The sequence below is a fragment of the Falco cherrug genome (assembly GCF_023634085.1).
Source record: "Falco cherrug isolate bFalChe1 chromosome W unlocalized genomic scaffold, bFalChe1.pri SUPER_W_unloc_1, whole genome shotgun sequence".
In the NCBI taxonomy this organism is placed as follows: Eukaryota; Metazoa; Chordata; class Aves; order Falconiformes; family Falconidae; genus Falco; species Falco cherrug.
The window spans coordinates 7758490-7782192 of record NW_026599288.1 but is presented as its reverse complement, the minus strand read 5'-3'; the positions used below and the strand labels follow the sequence as shown (position 1 = coordinate 7782192).

At 42.7% G+C, this 23703-nt stretch overlaps 1 protein-coding gene and 1 long non-coding RNA gene across 11 annotated transcripts in view; one reads left to right on the top strand and one right to left on the bottom strand.

Moving 5' to 3' along the window:
* LOC129734906 (ceramide transfer protein-like) overlaps window positions 1–16065 on the bottom strand; it is a 92031-nt gene extending 75966 nt beyond the window's left edge. For 4 of the 10 annotated variants that reach the window (XR_008730436.1, XR_008730435.1, XR_008730438.1 and 1 more), the window contains exons 1-2: window positions 15626–16062; window positions 11647–11781 (exon numbers count right to left, since the gene is read on the bottom strand). Coding sequence is in view for 6 of the 10 variants with exons in the window: in XM_055700283.1 (XP_055556258.1) it covers window positions 11647–11781; window positions 15626–15721 (231 nt within the window). In the remaining 4 variants the exon portion in view is untranslated. Of the gene's footprint in view, window positions 1–11118; window positions 11187–11646; window positions 11782–15625 lie in introns of those variants that run through there. The other 6 variants (XM_055700283.1, XM_055700282.1, XM_055700279.1 and 3 more) reach the window with 6 other exon arrangements.
* Window positions 14381–21063, top strand: LOC129734908 (uncharacterized). The gene is made up of 3 exons (XR_008730440.1): window positions 14381–15571; window positions 16221–16261; window positions 19120–21063. It is a non-coding gene; the product is annotated as an uncharacterized LOC129734908 (long non-coding RNA).
* The last annotated feature ends 2640 nt before the right edge of the window (window positions 21064–23703 follow it).

The following is a 23703-nucleotide window of genomic DNA, read 5'->3' as shown; positions in this document are numbered from 1 at the left end:
GAATTGTCTTGTTTATTTACAGTATGTGCTCCCTTTTGTGTTGTTTGTTTACATAAGCTAAAGTTATTTTAGTGTTTTACTATATAGTATTAATCTATAGTATGATGGGCTCATTGGTTCTGAAACTAATCTGGTCTGTGCACTCAGTGTTGTCACCTCTGTGTGTCTGGTGGCCCCTGTGGGGGAATGCCAACTGTACCTTTGGCTTTGTTTTCCCAGAGAGTCAGCCTATGGGTGGGGTCTGCACCTTCCCCTCAGGGCTAATTAATGAAACAATTAGGATTTTCGGAGGGTCTGAGTATATTTGGTCCGATGGCAGCTTCATAGTATCAGTTCTGAGCCTAGTGATAGGAATATTGAATTCAGTCTTTGTGTCCCGGATCTGGTGAAATTTTAAGCAACAAACTGTAACTACTGCTCCAGCCCCTGCGGCACCTGCTGCAGGCGCTCCAGCTCCTGTGGCAGGCTCAGTGGCCCCTGCGGCCCCTACTCCAGCCCCCACAGCCAGCACTGCAGCTAGCCCCTGTGGCAGGCATTCTAGCTACTTTAGCTCCTGAAAATGAGTGATGCAGAAGACCGACTGGTGTCAGTGGCCCCTGTAGATAAAAAGAAATGGAAACGGAAAGCAACTCACTTGGTAAAAGAGAATGAAGCAGCAGGCCCATCACAGGAACAAGATGAAGAAAGCAAATAAGAGGTAACCTCCCAATCCCTATCTCTGAGTGAACTGTGGGATATGGGGAAAGATTATGCCCTTCAAACAGGTGAACACACTATCACCTGGTTGCTTTGATGCTGGGATAACGGGGCTCATAGTATAGACTTGGAGGGTAGGGAAGCCAAGCAGCTGGGATCACTTGCTAAAGAAGGGGGCATTGACAGGGAAATTGGAAAAGGAACACAAGCCATCAGCCTCTGGAAGTGACTTCTGTCAAGCATGAAGGAAAGGTATCCCTACAAGGAGGATATTACATGTCACCCAACCAAGTGGACTGCAATAGAGAAGGGTATTCAGTACTTGAGAGAATTAGCTGTGAAAGAGATGATCTATTATAACCTGAATGATCCACAGTCACCCATAGATCCTGATGAAGTCCAATGCACACTACCTGTGTGGTGGAAATTGATACAGAGCACACCATCAGTGTATGCCAACTCATTGGCACTAAGGGTTGGTCAGACACTGCACCACCAACAGTGGATGAAGCAATTCATCAGCTCCGAAACTATAAAGATAGTGTCTCTACCTCCCTCCATCATCTCAGCTGTAGAGAAACTGGTCCACCATCTTAACAAGGATAGGTCTGACTCTCCACCAAAACAGACTCACATCTCAGCTATCAACTGTAGACGTCCTTCTGTTTGGAGGGGAGAATATAGAAAATACACACCACGAGGTACCCTGTGGTTTTATCTGCAAGACCATGGAGAGGACATGAGGAGGTGGGATTGATATGGAGAAATAGTGTGAAATGGGGACAATGGACATCGATCGTGATTGTATATGTCTGCTCAAGGAATGTGGGTATGGTGACTGGTCATGGGTGTGGTGTCTGGTCACATAGCCACACAGCCTTGAGGAGACACCTACCCTTCTTCCTCTGACAAAGGGGCTATTTATAAAAAGGATGAGAAAAGGATGAGAGACATTTCAATGTTATCTAGAGGAAGGGAGTGCTAAGTCTTCTTGCTGGAGAAGTTCAGATGGTCACAAGGACATGAATCACCTACAAACCTGCAAGACCACCACATTCCAGGCAAAGGACTGATAAGCTAATTAACATAGGAAGCGGGGTTTAGGTAACGAATATGTATAGGCGTTAATTGAATATTCATTTGTTTTATTGTATAAATGTGAGATGGTTCGTCACTTTGGGCATGCACACTTGTGGAGGAGCGATCCCCCGTGCATCTGCACGCAATAAACATACCTACTTTATAACTTTTGAGTTATAGAGTCTAATTCCGTACGTCAGGATAGAAAACCTACCTCAGTCCTGGAGGCACGAGTGTGTGAACTACAAGGAAAAACAATCACAAATAAGGAGTCTTCCAAGAAAGTTGCTGCTCTACTCTCCAAAGGACAATTTTCCAGTCAGTGATAGATAGGGCTAACATTACTCTTGATCCTGTGAAAAGGAATTCTAACCCATTCTGGCAAGGCATAAATAAGTGAGGGAAACCACTCCATGCTACATCTGTTTCACACCACTAGCCGTGCTAGTGCAGAGTCCCTAGACCAGGATTAGAGGGACTCTGCCTCCAGCCAGGTGGAGGACAGGGATAACCAGGTTTATTGGACTGCATGGATCCGATGGCCTGGCACATCAGACCCACAGGAATATAAAGCTTTAGTAGATACAGGTGGACAGTGTACTTAAATGCCATCAAGCTATGAAGGGGCAGAGCCAATCACTATTTCTGGAGTGACAGGGGGATCACAACAGCTGACTGTAATAAGCTGAAATAAGCTTGACTGCAAATGAATGGCAAAAACATCCCATTGTGACTGGCCCAGAAGCTCCATGTATCCTTGGCAGAGACTGCCTCAGGAGAGGGTATTTCAAGGATCCGAAAGGGTATCAGTGGGCTTTTGGTATAGCTGCCCTGGAAACAGGAAATTAAGCAGCTTTCTACCTTGCCTGGTCTTTCAGAAGACCCATTTGTGGTGGGGTTACTAAAAGTTGAGGAACAGCAGGTGCCAATTGCTACTACCACAGTACACCGGCAGCAATACCGCACCAACTGAGACTACCTGATTCCCATCCAGGAGCTGATTTGACAACTAGAGAACCAAGGAGTGATCAGCAGAACCTATTCACCCTTTAACAGCCCCATATGGCCAGTGAAAAAATCTAATGGAGAATGGAGACTAACAGTGGACTACCATGGCCTGAATGAAGTCATGCCACCATCAAGTGCTGCCATACTAGACATGCTAGAACTTCAATATGAACTGGAATCAAAGGCAGCCAAGTGGTATGTCACTATTATACTGCAAATGCATTTTTCCCGATCCCTTTGGCTGCAGAGTGCAGGCCACAGTTTGCTGTAACTTGGAGGGGTGTCCAATACACCTGGAATCAACTGCCCCAGGGGTGGAAACACAGCCCTACCATCTGCCATGGACTGATCCAGGCCACACTGGAGAAGGGTGGAGCTCCAGAACATCTGCAATACATTGATGACATCATCATATGGGGCAATACAGCAGAAGTTTTGAGAAAGGGGAGAAAATTATCCAAAACCTTCTAAAAGCTGATTTTGCCATAAAACAGAGTAAAGTCAAGGGACCTGCACAGGTGATCAAGTTTTGGGGAATATAATGGCAAGATGGACGTCGTGAAATCCCAGTGGATGTGATCAACAAAATAGCAGCGATGTCTCCACCAACTAATGAGAAAGTAACTCAGGCTTTCTTAGGTGTCATCAGTTTTTGGAGAATGCACATTCCAAATTACAGCATGATTGTAAGCCCTCTTTATCATGTGACCCAAAAGAAGAATGATTTTAAATGGGGCCCTGAGCAGGGACAAGACTTTGAACAAATTAAACAGGAGATAGTTCAAGCAGTAGGTCTTGGGCCAGTTTGGACTGGGCAAGATGTAAAGAATGTGCTCTACACTGCAGCCGGGGAGAATGGCCCAACCTGGAACCTCTGGCAGAAAGCACCAGGGGAGACTCAAGGTCGACCCCTTGGGCTTTTGGAGTTGGGGATACGGAGGATCTGAGGCCTACTATACTCCAACTGAAAAAGAGATATTGGCAGCTTATGAAGGAGTTCAAGCCACTTTAAAAGTGATTGGTACTGAAGCACAGCTCCTCTTGGCCCCCCGGTTACCAGTGCTGGGCTGGATGTTTAAAGGGAAGGTCTCCTCTACACATGCAACTGATGCTACATGGAGTGAGTGAGTCACACTGATCACACAACGAGCTCAGATAGGGAATCCCAATCGTTCAGGAATTTGGGAAATTATTATGGATTGGCCAGAAGGCAAAGATTTTGGGATGCTATCACAGGAAGAGGTGACACATGCTGAAGAAGCCCCATTGTATAATGAACTGCCAGAACATGGTAAGCAATATGCCTTGTTTACTGATGGGTCCTGTCATATTGTAGGAAAGCATCAGAGGTGGAAGGCGGCTGTATGGAGTCCCCTACAACAAGTTGCAGAATCTGCTGAAGGAGAAGGTAAATTGAGTCAGTTTGCAGAGGTGAAAGCTATCCAGCTGGCTTAGATGTTCCTGAACAAGAAAGGTGGCCAATACTTTACTTCTATACTGACTCATGGATGGTGGCAAATGCCCTGTGGGGGTGGTTACGGCAATGGAAGCAAAGTAATTGGCAACACAGAGGTAAACCTATCTGGGCTGCTGCATTATGGCAAGATATTGCTGCCCAGGTGGAGAACTTGGTTGTAAAGGTACATCACGTAGATGCTCATGTACCCAAGAGTCAAGCCACTGAGGAACATTTAAACAGCCAGCAGGTATATCAAGCAGCCAAGATTGAAGCGGCTCAAGTAGATTTGGATTGGCAACATAAAGGTGAATTATTTTTAGCTCAGTGGGCCCATGACACACATCAGGTCATCAAGGAAGAAATGCAACATATAGATGATGAGCCTGAGATCAAGGGGTGGACTTAACCATGGACACTACCACACAGGTAATCCATTAATGGGAAATGTGCTGCAATTAAGCAAGCCAAACAGTTAAAGCTTCTGTGGTATGCAGGATGATGGCTGAAATATAAATATGGGGAGGCTTGGCAAATTGACTGTATCACACTCCCACAGACCCACCAAGGCAAGTGCCATGTGCTTACAGTGGTGGAAGCAACCACCAGATGGCTGGAAACATACTCTGCCCCATGCCACTGCCCAGAACACTATCCTGGGCCTTGAAAGACAGGTCTTGTGGCCACATGGCACCCCAGAAAGAATGGAGTCAGACAATGGAACTAATTTCCAGAACAGTCTCATAGACACCTAGGCCAATGAGCATGGCATTGAGTGGGTATATTACATTCCCTATCATGCACCAGCCTCTGGGAAAACTGAATGATGTAACAGACTGTTGAAGTCTACACTGAAAGCAATGGGTGGTGGAACTTTCAAACATTGAGAGAAACATCTAGCAAAGGCTACCTGGTTGGTTAATACCAGAGGTTCTGCCAGCTGAGCTGGTCTTGCCCAATCAAAGCTTTTGTATACTGTAGAGGGGGATAAAACTCCTGTAGTGCACCTTATAAATATGCTTGGAAAAACATTCAGGCAAAGGCAAACCCATTTGTGGGACTGTTTTTGCTCAAGGGCCTGGGAGCACTTGGTGGGTAGTGTGAGAAGATAGATGTGTGCCTCAAGGGGATTTGTTTTTGGGTGAAAACAGTCAATAAATTAAGTGATGTTAATTGTTACATAATGCTGTATCTAGTCTTTGGTGATGATGGCAGAATTTGAACCCACGCCCCAGAGAGACTGGATAATCTTGTGGCATCCATTTCTACTATCTTTAGATTTGAACTTCATTTTTTCTTCAACTGCCACACCAACAAAGACCGTCTGGTGAAACCAAATCAACACAGCCATAATAGGATTAGAACTGGCTTCAAAATGGAACAGTCCAACACCTCATACTGTCCTCCTTGCCCAGAAAGGCTGTTATAAGAGATTGAGCCTAATATCATGGAGTAATTGAACTCAATGGATTTTAGAGGGATGGTCCATAGACTAAGGGAATGATATCCATGTATTTATATAAAGAACTGTCCTGGTTTCAGCTGGGATAGAGTTAATTTTCTTCTTAGTAGTTAGTATAGTGCTGTGGTTTGGATTTGGTGTGAGAACAATGGTGATAGGACACTGATGTTTTCAGTTGTTCCTAGGTAATGTTTAAACTAAGTCAAGGACTTTTCAGTTCTGTGGGCCCTGCCAGGCAGGGGGAACACGGAAAATTGGGAGGGGGCACAGCCAAGACAGCTGACCCAAACTAGCCAAAGGGGTATTCCATACCATATGGTATCATGCTGAGTATGGAAACTGGGGGAAGGAGGGACATTTGGCATTATGGTGTTTGTCTTCCCAAGTAACCATTGCACATGATGGAGCCCTGCTTTCCTGGGGATGGCTGAGCACCTGCCTGCCAATGGAAAGTAGTGAATTAATTCCTTGCTTTGCTTTAACTATTAAATTGTTCTTATCTCAACCCTTGAGTTTTATATTGCTTTCTGATTCTCCTCCCCATCCCTCCAGGTGAGGGGGAGTGAGCAAGCGTCTGCATGATACTTGGTTGCCAGCCAGGGTTAAACCACAACACAAGGTCAGTGAAGGAGGAGGGGAGGTGGTGCTCCAGGCACTAGATCAGATTCCCCTGCAGCCCATGGTGAAGACCATGGTGAGGTAGGCTGTCCCCCTGCACCCCATGGAGGTCTATGGCAGAGCAGATATCCACCTGCAGCCCATGGAGGACCTCATGCCAGAGCAGGTGGATGCCCAAAGGAAGCCGTGACATGTGCAAAGCCCACACTGAAACAGGTTTACTGTCAGGACCTGTGGGGACCCATGCTGGAGCAGTCCATTCTTGAAGGACTACACCCTGTGGAAGAGACCCATGCTGGAGCAGTGTGTGAAGAACTGCAGCCTGTGGGATGGACTTGCATTGGAAAAGTTCATGGAGAACTGTATCCCGTGGGAGGGACCCCATACTGGAGCAGGGCAAGAGTGGGAAGAAAGAAGCTGCAGCAGAGACACGTGATGAACTGACTGCAACTCCTATTCCCCTGCACCACTTGGGAGGAGGAGATAGAGAAATCAAGAATTAAATTAAGCCCAGGAAGAAGGGGGGTGGGGGTTTTATCCTGATTTGAATGGTAATAAACTAATTTCCCCAAGTGGAGTCTGTTTTGCCTGTGATGGTAATTGCTGAGCGATCTCCCTTGTCCTTATCTCAACCCATGAGCCTTTCATTCTATTTTCTCTCCCCCATCCAGTTCAAGAGGGGAGTGATAGAGCAGCTTTGGTGGGCACCTGGCTTTCAGCAGGGGGTCAAACCACCACGGTATGAACAGAAGTGAAAAGCTGAAGAGTTAGCAACTTTAGGAAGCAGCAAAACAGGAGATGGCCTGGTGCAGCTGCATATTAGTAGATATAAAGAAAAATATTCTGACCCTTTTACTTAGCATTTCTGGAATGCTATCAGGAAGTGAGGTATGGTATTACACAAATCCTCAGTAGAGATATTAAAAACGTCATTAATGGCTATCACAATACAAATCTAATAACTGCAGGTTGCCTAGCAGGACTGTTGAGAAACACTACAACCCTGAAAGGGGGTGACATACAAACAAGCTGTATCCACTAACAATAAATCAATCTTAGGAAGATTCATAGAAATTCAGATTGAGCAGGAATAAGGATAGCAAATATCACAGAAAAAATTGCTGAGGTATATAACCATAGCTTTAACACCAAATGCAAACAGTGGAATTATTTAAGGTTTGGTATAGCATCTGTGATAAGTGTTCCACAGCATGAAAATGCTCAGATATAACCCATGGGCAGGAATTATGATCCTGAAGTAGATGTCAAATCATGAATACTGTTAAAACTTAATTCTTTTAATAAAGAAGTCAAGTGAGGGAATGATATTCTAATTGATAATAAAAAGTTGACAGAAGTACTGTTGGAATACAACCCCAATTTCAAGTGTGTGGTAACCAATGATTGTATTCAAGTACTAAAGCTGAATTCTTCAGCAATATTAAGTAAACCTAAAATATTTGGTTATTTAATACACACTATTGATCTTGTTCATATTATGACAAAGAATTCCATAATGATTAACAGTCTCACTTAAGCTGATATGAATGTATTTTCCCACTTCTATTTCCTCAATACATACTAAGGAAGCATTCTTCCATTTCTCCACCCAGACACATAATTGCTTTTTGTTTGCCATGGATATTAGCACTCTACAGCACTTTGATGAAAACAGGACAACATTCTGACATTTTCACTTTGAACATCAACCCATCCATTTCTGGTTCAGATAACTCAAGGACTAAAAGATTAATATACAAGTTTGTACAGAGTATGTGAATGATAAAAATAATTGTCCAGGAGAATCCCAGTGTTCCAAGCAACTTCTGCCTACCTCTGTAACACCAACCCCATCTCATTATACCCTAGACATCAACTCTTTCTCTCCCTCACTCTTCTGTTGCTCTTTGGCATTTTCCTCTCCAGAATACAATCACCTCTGGCCTTTTACACATGAGTATGCATTCCTGACCATACTTATCTCTGTAGGGTTTTTTGGATGCACTGTGTAAGAACCTCCATTCTGATTTCTCTCCCATTTAGCCAAGATTTTCCACCAATCTGGATATAACTATTCCATTATTTAAGGCACACACCAAAGCCTAAAATTACTAATTGTCTTGTGTCCTAATTAAACCCCTGTCTAGTTAGGGCTTGTATTTTATGTCTTAGTTTTTTCAAGTCATCTTTTTAGTAGCAATTAAGGCTGAGAAAGCGCTTTATCAAGTTACAGAAAATTAAATGCTCATTACTTCATACTAAACCAGATTTGTTTCCAACTGTCTGAGGTTGGAAACTATTTCCCCATGCAATTAGCAATTATTACAAATTTACTGCTACAGTATTTCTGCCCAGGGCATGGATTTATAGCTTGGCTTTTTTAATGAAAGTTTTCACCAACTAAAAGCTATTGGTTCACATTCAACTTAACTAGAAGCTGACAGAATCAAACCTATCAGTAGATAAAAAGTCACAATGACATAATTCTTTTATCATAAGCAGGTCTGTTAGCAAGATCAAAATGTTTAGAGCAGTAGCTAGAAAAAGCTATTCCAAAGTTTACCAACATTAATCCAAGTGGATCCACTTCTATACACTACTTCTCCAACTGCTTCCGAAATATTTTATACAATTTGAAAGTATGAAGCGTAAGACACCAGTGCACTATTAACAGTTATTTTTTTAAAATCTATTTTTCAAAACATGATTCTTCATGCAAAAAGTGCTTTAAACAATACTACTAAGAATATTTTTTTAGTACTGCCATTACCTTCACTTAAAAATACACAACTTTAATATTTGTAGAGCTTAAAGTTTCTGTGAAAAAACTTCTCACAGGAAGCTTCTGTACCTGTTTAAATTGACAAACACATAAAGCATGTTAACTTGTCCATCTATTTAAGATATCTGTACACAAGTGCCCAATTATTAATGGTGGCCAGCATCATACTATAAATAAACCAGAAACCCTGCAAGACAGAGGAAGAAGAGTTGTTCAACTACCAGTATCTTTTAAGAAGTGGGGACTTTTATTATTATTATTAGCAGTTGACTACTGGAAAGAACTGTCTCTTTCTTCCAACAGTATAAGAAAATGAGAAGGTTAAAACTGGAAACTGCCAGTTTAACTCTCATGTATATAGTGTTCTTGTTCTTTTGGTAAACCAGAGCTAAAACACATTTATTCCATCCCTAACATATAACATGAAGATTTATTAAGTTCTTCTCAACAGCAATTTATTGTTATTTAGAAAAATAAGCTAAGACAATTCACTAGGCTGTCTGTCTCAGGCAGACTTCCATTTTCTAACTTCTTGTCTGTCCCAAGCTCTTGATATCCACAAGCAATAAATACTCAAGAAACCTACCCTTTCAGAAGTCCATTCTGAAGGGGAATGGCTTGCAACTTGAATATTAATTAAAACATCATTACTGCCTTCATTAAGCAACAGTTCTTTCCAATTACTGTTTCTGGAAACTAATTAACTAAAAATATCTCCATTATGCAAACTGTATTCATTAATCCCAGTCTAGGCATTTCCACAGAACTGTCTAAACATCTCTTTACAACACAATAACAACATGTTCTAAAAGCCTAATAGCCAATATCATATTTCCATTAATATTTTAATGAGTATGCATTATCTCAGTATAATCAAAACAGGAAAATCATAGCATAAACCAAGTTGCAATAACTACAATGCAATCAAATTAGAAATCAAAGTTTTTCTACATCAGTAATACAGAAAGTAAAAAGATGACCCTGGATTAAAACATGGCAGGCATGAATCCTACCTGAATAAAAGCTCAAATTTAAGTTGGAACATAAGCTTTTTGAACTCTTTCTGTATAGGTAGTCACCTCTAGTGTAACTCCAAGTTACCGGACATAACAAGCACCAGATAGAAGAGAGGAAAAAAGCTATCGACACGAAGTTTGTGTTACATACTTCCTAGTCAAAAGATAGGCTCACCAACTTCTCTTCACGAAGTGCAATATACCAAAACATTCCAGAAAATATCAGCATCACTATAATCTCTGCCATCAAAACCAGAACTCAAGCTGCCGAGATTTGCTCTACAACATACTTCTAGACAATCCTTGATCTACCTCCTTGTCACCACCTTCCTGTCTCTGCCTGGTTGGCATGTTAAACCTCTTACTAGTGAATGAGACACCTTTTTAGAAGTCCTGATCAAAGGCTGGTATCTCTACAGACCACCAGAAGTACACTTAAATGAGCACTTTAGATGCTGTTGTATGTACCATATATTCCTGAATAAGTAAAATCTTGAGCAAGATGTAAAAGTTTAAGTAGTTTTAAAAAGAGCTTTAAATAAGGTAATCTGTTTTCATTTTTTAGTAACTGCAATACCTGTCATATCTAAATGTATAAGTCTGCTTTCTCTTCTCAATCTTTTTTTCCAAAACACATATAGTTGATGTAATCAATCCAGTCTTTTCTTCCCAAACCAAAATGTATTTTTAAAAATTCTATTTATAAGCTGAATATTAATAAGAAAAGGAAATTTCTTTGCCATCCTCGATTCAGTTTGAAAGCAAAACATTTGGTGGATAGTAAGATTTAACACCACTGCTCTAGGAATTTATGTGCTACACAGAAGTCCAGCTTCCCCCTCCCCCACATCAAATAACTGTACTAACACTAACACAGAAAAGCTACAGCATGCTTTTTGGCAAGCATTATTTATAACTAATACATAATTCTGAAAGCTACAAAAAGTGTTTTTTTTCTTTATCTTCTAAGGTAAACTCATTTTTATGATATTTTACTTACATGTAGGCTCTTTATTCTTACCAGCATAATACTGCATCTTTCAGCATTAGGCAAAAAACAGCACCACACTTCAGAGAAGGAAATACATATTAGAACATTTTCTTTTGGAAATGTTGTACAGACTCATGTTTGGAAAGCACAGTCAAAGAAACACTACCCTCTCTTTCTAGTGCAAATTGTAAGGACTGCAATGGATGCTGCCTCCCTTGCGAGGTTGGTCCAGGGTCTTAGGCTGACCCTTGGAAAAATTCTGCCTCCTCCAGAAGCAAACTGTATCCCTACCCACAGAAACCTCTAAGATAACAGAGATTAAAAGCTGCTTACTGCACTCTCAAATGAGAGCAGCTTGTTTTCTTATTAGTAACTCATTGCTATGCTCCACAGTGTTGTACCAATATCACTAACTTAATAATAAATGACCTAACAAAACTTATTTGCCATATGCATATTAATTTTCACCAGGCATTAGCCTACAAATATGTAACACTCCAAAACATGAAAATATAGCAATACTGAAGTAGCACTTACTGTAATCACAGCCTTGCTCAGACAGATAGAGCCTCTGCAGCCATATTCAGTTTCATCTTCAGACTTATAATAACTGAGTGTGTTGCTTTTCAAAACTACCCATCGATCCTGCCACCCATGAATGTAGTTGGTCCACTGTAAAAAAAATTCAATGATCAGCTAATAATAATAAAATAGCAGTAAAAATAGTTTGGCTGATATTTCTCAGGCTTTCAAACACCAGGAGAAGAAAAGCAACTTTTATAAAAGTTCTCCCCAATTGAGAACTTTTATTATTCTTCTGCCCAGAGCTCCCTAAAATCATTTTACAAACTCCCAAAGTTACTAAAAACCAGTTGTTTCAAACCAACAATAAAATAACAGATCTCTGAAATTTAACTGGCCTTGGCAATGCAGTTCTAATAAAAATAAACATACTGATGACAATTTGCAGGGGGGGAACAGAACATTAATTACAAAGGTGAGTTTAGTCATTTGATTTAAAATCTGGAATTAGACCAAAAGTCAATCTTAAGCAGAACATAAAATAATTGATTTTGTATAAAAGTATCTAGTTCTCATAAATAGAAACATGCCATTATCCCACCAATACAGTATAACTACTATAGTGCCTAGAGCAATCAGTTCCTTATCAATTTAATATTGCCCATAGATATTGCTTTAGGTTTTAATTCTTAACCACTTTCTCAATAAGATGATACTTGCTTATCAGCAGATGTCCAATTATCCTTTTGTTATTCAGATTTTCCTAGAGACTCCACATCCACCCGTGGAATGAAAGTAATGTTCCAGAAACAAATCCTGGATTCGACTTACAAAGATCTAGTTAGAAGTGACTAAAAATTCTGATTATTATTATTTGCAACATCTTCTCAAGACTACTGAGCTGCACTTTGTAGAATCAGGACTGTTCTGTAACTCTGGCTACACACTGGTGCTTGGTCTTCAATCACAGTGCAAAAATTCTAAGTTAGGTAAAAATGGAAACAAAAGCACTGAAAATTTTATCATGCAAGCACTTCTTTGAACATGACAACTTTTCTTAAACAAAAAGCTCCAAGTTTAAAACTCCTCTTTTTAACATTTAATTCAAACCATTATTCATCTTTTTTATAACATATAAATAGGGGGGAAGTGAAAAGGCTCATTTCTAAACTACACTGCGCATATTAGTTAATACATGTCCCATAACAGCATGTTAACTATTAATAAGCAAGAGCTGATCTACAGAAAAATACTATAGCTGAGAAATTCCTAAAACTTTTCAAGCATAGGTAAGACCTAGATTTACTCTCCAAAGACAAAGCCCCTTATGATCTCTTAATACATCAAATTGCCAAGTTTAGCATTTCTTAAAGAAAGCCTCAGCTGTGCTTAGTACATGATCTGGTAGCACAAGCTGTCACGGAGGTATATTATTTCCTGTCTTCCATATTCCCAACTCCTGCCAGACACAAAAGGCAGTGTCCAAAGTTAACTTGGGCAAAACAGCAAGGGACAGGGAGGAAAGCATCTTTCCTTCTCTTACACAGTTAAGTGATGTAAATATAGCAGTCAATCTTGCACTTGCTGTTGCAATCAAAGTGTGCCATGAATTAAAAGACTCCTTGAAGTATACAAGTCAGAAACAAGGTTTTGGTGAAGACCACTAGTTCAAGCATCTAGATTCTTATGCTTCAAGACAGACACTTTGTATTGATACTGAAAAAGTCAGGTAAAGAGGGAAACAATAAATCAGCAGAAGATTCATGAAATTATGTCTTGATAAACTTGTCCTTGCCTGAACAGACATATCCAATAGGAATTAGTGCTACAGTTAAGATAATATACTAGTCAGAACTGCTTTTTGGTTTGAACAATGGCCTTGAAGACACTGTGCATGCTTCAAGGAATGAGGTAAAAAAAAAAAATCAACATAGAGGAAGACTTTGAGCCTTCATCTTTAAGGCCCTCAATGAAGACCACCAGGAGACAGTGCACAGGCCCAAGAAAGAGTGGCTGTGTTCCAAGAAGTGTTCCACTCCTATAAGTATGTATGTCCTTGCCATGAATATGCATGTTTATGCTATATAAATTCCTAGTAAAGTGCACAGTGGGTGGGTATGTGTAAGGAAGAGCTATCCCACACACACAGAGCACTGAATAAACAAATACCTGCTTAATAGTCACTTTGGCTATCGAGTCATTTATTCAGACCTTTCCTGGCATCAGTATCCACCTTAAAATGTTAAACAGGAAATATAATGGAAAGAAATCTGGAGTTATGAAACATTTAGAGACCAGCAGGACACTTCTAATAAGATTCTCTTCCCAAATCACTGTTTCCTTCAAAGCTCCTCTCTTTACCAAAGGGCAGAGCAACAGAAACACTACTAAGCACACAGAGAACTAGAGCCTACTTTTATTGATTTAAAATGTAATTATACACAATAAGTTATTAAAAGTAAATATTTTTAGTAGAAAGTTTGGTATGCTACCATTTCAATTCATTTGTCTCAATTACTACAGAGGCATCAATAAGCAAAAGGTAAACTTAACTCAAGCATATTCACTGCAACAGGTTTCACCATACTTGACTATTTGGATTACATTCCATGTTCCCACATGAAAGGCAGCATCAGCTGCACAGCACAATCATTCAGAAAAGTTTGCACATTACAGGAGGTCAGATGCAGCCATAGCTTCATCTGCTACACCAGTAAAAAACAGCACTAGGACTTATTAAATAAGATCTTTCAGATGAGAGCCACAGCCCTTCTTGTCTTCTAACTGTTCCATGTCTGAGCTTAGAAACATTTTCAAGACTGGAAGGAGTTCACTGTCCCTCACAAAAAGCAAAGTACTGGCCCTGTTACAGCTGTTTTCTCAGCATCCAGGACCTGTTTATGATCTCAGTATTCCATGACCTGTGCCTTCTATACTGATCTATGTCTGGCCTTATCGCATAGGAAAAGAATTCAAAACATAGTGCTTTAATTCTAAAGATATTTCAACATTATTCTAAGCATTCTTTAAGTTTTAAAAAAATTGCTTTCAGACTTTGTAATTCAATATTCCAATTTAAAGCACTCAAGTTTCCCAGTATCATCCAATGCATACTTGCAAGTCATCTTATTTTCAGTGATAAAAGAGCAAAAAGCAATGTCAATTTGAAATGGGGAAAACAAGCTTCAGTGCCATTTTCTTTCTGCTTCTCCCCACCACCCATATCTCTCGCTGCAGGGGTATTTTATTGCCCTGTTTTGATACTTGGACTAAAGGTTGTGCCACTCCTGTGCTGGGGCCTGCTCCTGGGAAGTGACTACGGAATACGCCTGCCTTCAGGAGCTCCAGAACAGGGGAGCGGAATGCTGCGACTTCGGCTATAAGTGGGGGATACACCCTCGAAGCGCGCAGCCGGCCACCCCCTCTCGGGCCTCGCTCTCTGGAAGCTTACGCCAGGCAGCCAACGGGCTCGGTACGGGTGCAGGGCACGGCAGGGACTCGCGGGGCGGGCGTCGATGCCTCTCCAGCTGCCCGGCCAGGGCTGAAGACGCACTCGCAGCTCTTCCCCGAGAAAGTGCTTCCTCACGCGACCTTTATGGGGTGGTGAGGGGCGGGCGCTGCGCGGATGCGAGAGTAAGTACGCAACCCCCCCCCCCAGCCTAGTGTGCATGTGCTGGTGCCCCAAACTGAGGGAGGGGGCGCAGGCGGTTCGCGCCTGACACCGGAGCGGCCGCCTAGCAGGCTCCCCGCCATCAGGTGGCAGCTGTCTCGGCCGTGCTGGCGCCTCCTGCGCCCCGCCCCCCCCAGGCCCCTCCATGGGCGCTGGGAGAGGCAGGAGCCTCGGCCTGATCGTCCGGAGCGGCAGGGTCAGAAGGAGACAGGCGGACGGGACTCACAGCCCTCAGCCAGCTGCAAGAGGACGTAGCGAGGCGCAGAGAGGGTAAGCAAGAGGCCACTAGGCACAGGCTGTGGGAAGGAGGGAAAGACAGCTTACCTTACTGAGTACCCCACAGAGTTCAACAGGCAACCCGAGCTCGGTCTCGGGGTCCTCTTCAGAACTGGACGAATTCCAACTCTGATTGTCCGACATAGCCGAACAGACAAGAGCCGAGCGACCACCACCCACAGCAGCTTCAACCTCCTCCTGCTGAGGAGACGGGAGCAGCAGGCTCTACCTGAGGAGCACTGCTCCGCACCCGCAGTGTCACCCGCCCCTGCCAGCAACCGGCCGACGCTGAGGCACGCAAGCTCGGACTTCCCCCTCACCGTAGCTCCACAGTCCCTACTCACGGCAAGGGCCTCAACATAGAGGTGATAAGGGACGAGTACACGTCGGCCTACCGCGCGCTCTACTTAGACCGCAGCGGATGATACAGATGCTGCTGCTACCGCCGCCACCATTTTACACGAGGCAGATGGGCCGTGCCACTATTTATGAGCTCCGCCCCTCAACTTCCCTCTCAGCTCCTCTAGCCGGGCCGCGCGGCGCCTGCCGGGAGTTGTAGTCTTCTATGCAGCAGTAAGCCTGGCCATAATTCGCTCTTTAGAGATGTAGTCCGCTACAGTGAATGTCTCTCTTCCGTTCGCAGGTGGCCGCCATCTTGGTTCCGTTGTTTCTGTAGTGCTAGCGGTGAGTTTCGCCTCACCCGATGAAGTGGGGAAATCCGTTCCCTCCGCCGCCGGGCGAGGGCAGTGGTGCTGCTTAGGGCGGTTTGCCATGTTTGCCGTCCTTTTTTTTTTTTTTTTTTTTTTGGGGGGGGGTGGGGTGGGGGGGGTGGTGGTGAGATGAGGGAGGACTCTTCAGTAAGGAGAAGCGTTTCTCCAGCCCTGCTCGTTTTCTAACGTGAAAAAAGTGGTATTGCCTTCCCTACCCCAAGCCAGCAGGACTTGGGGGGTGAGTGGCAAATCTTTCTCTTATGATATCTTAGATACTGCTACTAAAAAGTAAAGAAGTACCAACATTTAAAAGATCAAGTTCAGGAACTGACAAATGCTACTATCATTAAATGTATAGGATTCCCTTTGGGTGCACATGGAAAATTACATCAAGGTAATTGATTTATTAGCTGGACCTGGACTCTCAACTTCCTGACAAGAGAAGGTTGCTTGACATTTATCTGAGTGCTCTTTTCTTCAGTAGATATTGTATATATGTTTGTAAGTCAATCTGTCACCAAAATTGGGAGTGTGATAAATGACTGAGTCCCAAAATAGGATTGCAATCAAAGTTTGCAATTTATTAAGCGAATAGAGGCAAGGAAACAGCACTGGGCGTGCTGGGAGTCTCCGTTCCACCAAGACGCGCACTGTACAAGATTTATTTTCAGTTTACATTTCCTAAACTAATACATATTCATAGCTATTTCTAAGAAAGGGTTGGTTTATGTAAATGGATCCTTGGAATAGGCGTGTACTTCATGGCGCATGCTCTTTCCATCTCTGAGGGTCTTCTTAACTCCTGTCTGGCGGTCGGTGGATGAAGTCAGCAGTCTTCCTCGGCTCACCCTTAGGATGACCCTAGATTTTACACGTGCCCTGTAAACTTCTCTTACTTAACACGATGTGGTTAGCAGCCAAGCCAGTTTTAGCCAGCATATCAGGGTGTGTAACCAGATGTTCTTTGCAAGATACAGGAACTAGGTATGTAGCCAGATGTTCTTTGTAAGATACAGGAACTATATACATTGATCACTCTGTTTTTCTTAGGTATGTGGTTATACAAGGGTATGTAAGACAGAAGGTTACATTTCATCATGCGGTCCTAGCATTGTTCCATATTGACACGAATCAGATGAATACATTTCACAGGAGTAAACCTCTTAACACCAATGCAGCATTAAGAAGCAGGCATTCTCTTTATTTACAGCACTGGATGCAAGGGGTATCACTCTGCCCAACATGCATCCCGTATGTTGCATTAGTCAAAGCTTATAGCACTCTGTTACATACATATGTATGGCATGACTATACATATTCATTCTATTTCCTGGAATTAGTAATTGTATTTACACAGTTATGACACATGCGGCCTGAATCTCTGAGGGGCTTCCGTGGTGGTCTCTGGTGGTTGTTGAAAAAATGTCTTTTAGTGTCCTTTCCATGAACTTTGAGTCCTCTCTTCCGTATATGGTCTTTGTCTGTGGAATTTCTCAAGTTCCTTAACTTGGTTTTTATTAGCTTCCACTAGTTTATCTGTACTCCTACAGGATGTACCAGTCACAGCTGTGAAATTTACATTCTTGGCTACATCCTTATCCAGGATGTACCAGCCACATTTGTGCAATTTATATCCTTGGGTGTGTTCTTGTCTGAGGCCCCTGTCGTGGTTTAACCCTGGCCAGCAACCAAGCACCACACAACCACTTGCTCACTCCTCCTAACCCAGAAGGTTGGGGAGGAGAATCAGAAAGGAATGTAAAACTCAAGGGTTGAGATAAGATCAATTTAATAGGTAAAGCAAAAGCCACACATGCAAGCAAAGCAAAACAAGGAATTCATTCACTACTTCCCATGAGCAGGCAGGTGTTCAGCCATCCCCAGGAAAGCAGGGCTCCATCACACATAATGGTTACTCGGTGATTTAAAGAATCAGTCACCAATATTCGAGTGAGCGGAGGTTATCTTTATTCGGCGGCGCTGGGTGCATGGGGGATCGCTCCACCTGTCGCGACGGAGGGAAGACACAGTCACTCAATACGAGTGATCAGCAGACTTCCTTTATTGTGTCTTACAGTCACCTTTTATGCCTTGTTATAATTAGCTCATACATATTACAAAAGTTAAGCTCATTATTGGTTAGTTGCCTAAATACCAAGCCCGCCCCTAGTTTCTCTTCTGTAGTTTTCTGTTCCCTCCTGCAACATTCTTTTCCCACCGAAATCTTCCTGTTATTGTGTAACAAGAACAGCCAAAGACAGTGTATTTTGCTTTACTTCAGATAAGCTGAGAGCGATGTGCATTTTTGTCCAGCCAGCTGGACTATGTCTATGAGACCTTTTTCAGCTAGCCAGTTATCCACAATTCCCCCGTTTTTATTTTGGGCGACATAGGCTTGGTTGACCATTTTCAATAACAGCGTTTTAACACAGGAAAATACACAGCTAAGCACTACTAAAACTATTACAATAATGATCAAAAATAATAATCCTGTTTGCAAAATGCCTTTAAGCCAGCCTCCTAGTCCCAACCAATTTCCACATTCAGAATACAGCATAAATACAGAATACAGAATAAATTATCTCCATCAAGGCAAAAAGGCTTCTCTTTAAGCACAGAGATGTTTGCTAGTTCAAGGCAGAAACCCATTTCTTGTAGGGGACATCTGAAGCACTTTTTTTTTTTGTGGGTTTGTAATGAATTCCGTATTTTTCCTTGAGAAGCTTAAGCTGTTCCTCTTGTTTCAGGAGTGTCTCCAACTCTGATTTGTCGACTAGGTCCGTATTTCCCAAACATATCATACATTTCCTCCGCTGTGATTTTATACGGCAGGTTCCGAATATAAAGGACCCGATTGACCTCTGGGGGCAGCCAGATGTCAGCTCGCTTGGCCGCTTGCATCGCCATGGCGCCGATCGGAGGGGGGGGATGGTGCCGCCTCGGAGAGAAACCGCGGCCGGGAAGGGGCCTGCCGGGCTGCGCCGCCGCTCGCCGCTGCCGCGGGGGACCCGGATACTATCCCATACGCTAATAACCCGGGTAATGCCTTTTTACAGTCTATGTCCCGAACGCTCCGCTTTTCTAAAAAGCATATGAGCGAATCGTACGTCGCTTGTCTCTCCGTACCGTCGTCAGCGCTGTTGCAGCCTTTGCGAGACTTCGGCGACGCGTGGCCGGCGGGACCCTCTGTAGGTGCTCCCGGGCGCGGGGACTGTGCCCTTCCGCCTCCTGCGCTGCTTTCAGGACCGGTACCCGAATCTCCGTCGAACCGTGGCTCGCAGGTTCAGCCCTCTCTAGGGTCCCTGTTCGGGCGCCATTTGTCGCGACGGAGGGAAGACACAGTCACTCAATATGAGTGATCAGCAGACTTCGTTTATTGTACCTTACAGTCACCTTTTATGCCTTCTTATAATTAGCTCATACATATTACAAAAGTTAAGCTCATTATTGGTTAGTTGCCTAAATACCAAGCCCGCCCCTAGTTTCTCTTCTGTAGTTATCTGTTCCCACCTGCAACATTCTTTTCCCACCGAAATCTTCCTGTTATTGTGTAACTTTTGCTTTACTTCAGATAAGCTGAGAGCGATGTGCATTTTTGTCCAGCCAGCTGGACTATGTCTATGTGACCTTTTTCAGCTAGCCAGTTATCCACATTCCTCCTCTTTTTTTTTTTTTTGTTTGTGCCCATAGAAATAATTATACCCATCATTAAAAGAAACGTGGAAGCTAAAGTTTGGTACCAACTTTCTGAGACTGAAATCACACCTGCAAAAGGGATGGGAATGTAGGTGCACCACTAACATCACTGCGGGTAACCTTAGGTAACCACCTCATGGTTCCTTCTCTGGATGGGAATTAAAAATGTGGCACTTTTTTGCAAAGATTTTAATTTTTAAGGCAAAAAGTCAGATGCTCGGTCATGTTCTAGTTGCACAAGGAACAAACAAGGCAGTCACAGCTACAAGAGATCCAGTTACAGTTCTGGGTAGCCTGGGTCTCTTTTGATAAAAGAAAAAGGAACAAACAAGTGGTAATGCCAGAGAAAAGAGAATGGAAACAAGCTGAGAGGATGCAGAAGAAAACACAACGAGCGCAGGAATGAGAACATTATCTGGAGAAAAGTAATCGGAGTTTGATAAACACTAACAAGGAACACACAAATGTACAAAGCCAAGGCAAATTACAGGCAGAGCTGGATGTTCTCATCTCTGACCGGCCTGCAATACTGTTGCTTTCCTTACTGCAATATAATTAATAATTAGCATGGCATTCTCCTGGGCAAAGACTTCCAGAGAATTCAATACTTGCTGCTGGAAAGACACTGATGTGTAAAAACAGTTGAAAAGTATATAGCTTATAAAATATCCGAGAAATCAAGCAGCTTAACCCCCAAACCCTGGCCGCGTGCTCATGGTTAGGTTCCTCACAGGCATATTTACCCACCAAAAGGTGAAGCAATTGCATCACTGTCAGTGGAGCATGCAAGAACTCAGTGTGACCCAAAACTGGCTTGTTTTATGGTACCCATCTTCTGGTTCCTGCAGCGGAACATTCTAAGTGTTCATCCTTTTAATTTGACATTAAATTAATTTTCATTTTTATAACAATAAAGAACTGGATAAAAAAGTTCTATTATGAATGAATGCAAATCTCCATCCTCTAAACATTAACAATTCTTAGGAGAAAAAGAGAAGAATGTCCATGTATCATTTGTGTTAACTTTGTGTAAACATCCCTCATGGCTTGTACTGTATAATAAAAACCGAGACAAAATTATTCTGCTGTTTTCTTTCCTTCTACGCTAGTTTATATGGAAAATAATAGTCATTTGAGAATCAGAATTTCAGTCACTTGTGATGTTATGAAGAGACATTTATAAGGAAGGGTGGACATGAGGCTGTCTTTCACAATGAAATAAGCTTTGTATCAAGTTTCAGAGAAAGGGACACTTTTAAAAGACTTCTGCTATTCTCGCTGAAGCTGTTTTCTCCACGATTGCAGCCTGCGATCTCACCAGCCTGATATTCACATCAGCCAACCTTCGGCTGCCACACAAGATCTGTCCTCATCACAGAGCTGATTCGAGTGCTCCTATCCCTGCTTCGGCCCCGAGTGACACAGAAGTCCCTCGTTTGAGCCCAGCTCATCTTTTGACCCTTGGTCCTGGATACAGGCTATACGCGAAGCACTGCCCTGTTTCTGGGTGGTTCCTGGGGTATTTCATAAAATAAATGAAAGCTGGATGCTGATAGATTTCTTAATGACATATTGCATTTTTGACCATTTACCCAGAAAGATGGCAAAGATCTGATAGACAATCAATGACAGCATCCCACTGTGGGCACGCAACCCTGAGCTGGCTTAACCATTCGATTGCCAGTTACCAGCAGTGGCAATACAGCTGAATCCAAGGAAATATTGAAGCCTTGATTTCAGCATGAAGAATGAAATAATTACAGTTTTCTTCAGGTTAAAAAATTAGACTTTTAACAGTTAAAGGGGACTTCAAAGAAAAATGGGGACAGATTTTTCAGTAGGAAGGAATGACTTATGATGAAGGTGGTGAGACACTGGCACAGGTTGCCCAGAGAGGTGCCCGATGCCCCATCCCTGGCAACATCCAAGGCCAGGTTGGACGGGGCTCTGAGCAACCTGATCCAGTTGAAGATGTCCCTGCCCATGGCAGGGGTTGGACTAGATGGCCTTTGAAGGTCCCTTCCAACCCAAACCGTTCTGTGATTCTAAAAAGCCCTAGTGCACAAACTTAATCATATCATGTCCACATGATGTATTATAATGTATTTATTTATCATGAGCTAGAATTCACTTAAATACAACATTTTTTTCCCCCTTTTTACCTGGATGTATAGTAATCTGCAATCCAAAGCAACAAATAATTGTATGCCTGAACAGATCTACTTTGCAACTTCTTAAAAAAAATCAGAGATCTAACAGAGCACCTTTTCCTTTGTGGCAAGATCCACATGAACAGTGCTATGCAGTATACAACAACATGTGTATACATCCAGGACACTAGAGATTTCTGCCTGTTGAAATGGCAGTATGATGACTGCTATCAAAAAGGCAGTTATACAGTTAGTACAATCTGAGCAGGAAGAAGCTTATCTGCCTAAAAAAACCAAAACCTGAGCAGGGATGGGTAATACAATATGCTACAACTGCACAATGTAAATAGAGTAAAAAAAACCCCCAAAACCAGGAAAGGCACACTGTACTAAAGTCTTAATCCAAAGAAATCTGATGAAATAAAGTGGAAATGTCACCTATAATAGCAAAAGAAATACTTGACGGAAATGCAGGCTAACAAAAAATCATGCTCAAACAGAATTCTGAACTTATTGCTTATGACAATGAATGGCTTTTAGCAAGTGGCATCATGCTTCCAGTAATGGGATGCCTTGACATTTGAGTTTTCAAAAGCACAAGTTTCTTTATGTTGAAGCTCGGTGGCTTTGGTTCACAATTACTGACACTACAGGCCCCTCTCCAGCAGGGCGAGGAGTACATACAGTACGCAAAAGCTGTAAAGAAGCTACTTAAAGGAACTTTAGCTCAAGATGCTTTAGTTTCCTTCCTAGCAACTCCACAATTCAAAGCAGCAAAACCATCTCTGACTTTCCACTGTCCCAGCTAGCTCTGACTGCCCTTTCAAGGTCATTTCATAGAACCATAGAATGGTTTGGGTTGGAGGAACCCTAAAGCCCACCAGGTTCCAACCCCCTGCCATGGGCAGGGACACCTTCCACCAGACCAGGTTGCTCCAAGCCCCGTCCAACCTGGCCTTGGGCACTGCTGGGGATGGGGCATCCACAGCTTCTCCAGGCAACCTGTTCCAGTGTCTGCCTTTGCATGTCCAGTACCTCCCAGCCAGGTAGTGTGGAAGAAGAAGAGTCAGAGGAAGGTGCAGCGAGCAGTGGGTAAGGCACTCTGTGCACCAGGCAGAGCTGCATCACATCCGTGTTGCTGCATCCATGCGGTGGCTGAAGGCTACCATATGGGGGAGGGAATCGAGAGAGGAAAGGTTAGGGTGAAGGTTGCACAAGCAACCTTAATTATGGCTTTTCTTTGTTCTGAGCCCTTATCCATGATGCCTCATTATAAATCTTCACGTTTAATATTTTCAGTGAGATTCCCCCACCCCAAATATAATTTGCAGCCATAAACCATAAAAAGTTGTAATTGCAAACAACTACGTCCTTCGTGACACAGGACTTTAAAGGCAATTTTGTCAGCAATGGAAAACAAAAGGATACACACCCCATATATTTAATACATATCAAAAAGACTAAAAATTCCAAATTAACCCCACACAGACAGCTCCTGCCATTCTTCTTTTTACTAGGGAGAAACAAGGAGAAGAAATTTGGTAAATTGTTCCAGATCCATCAGCTGAAT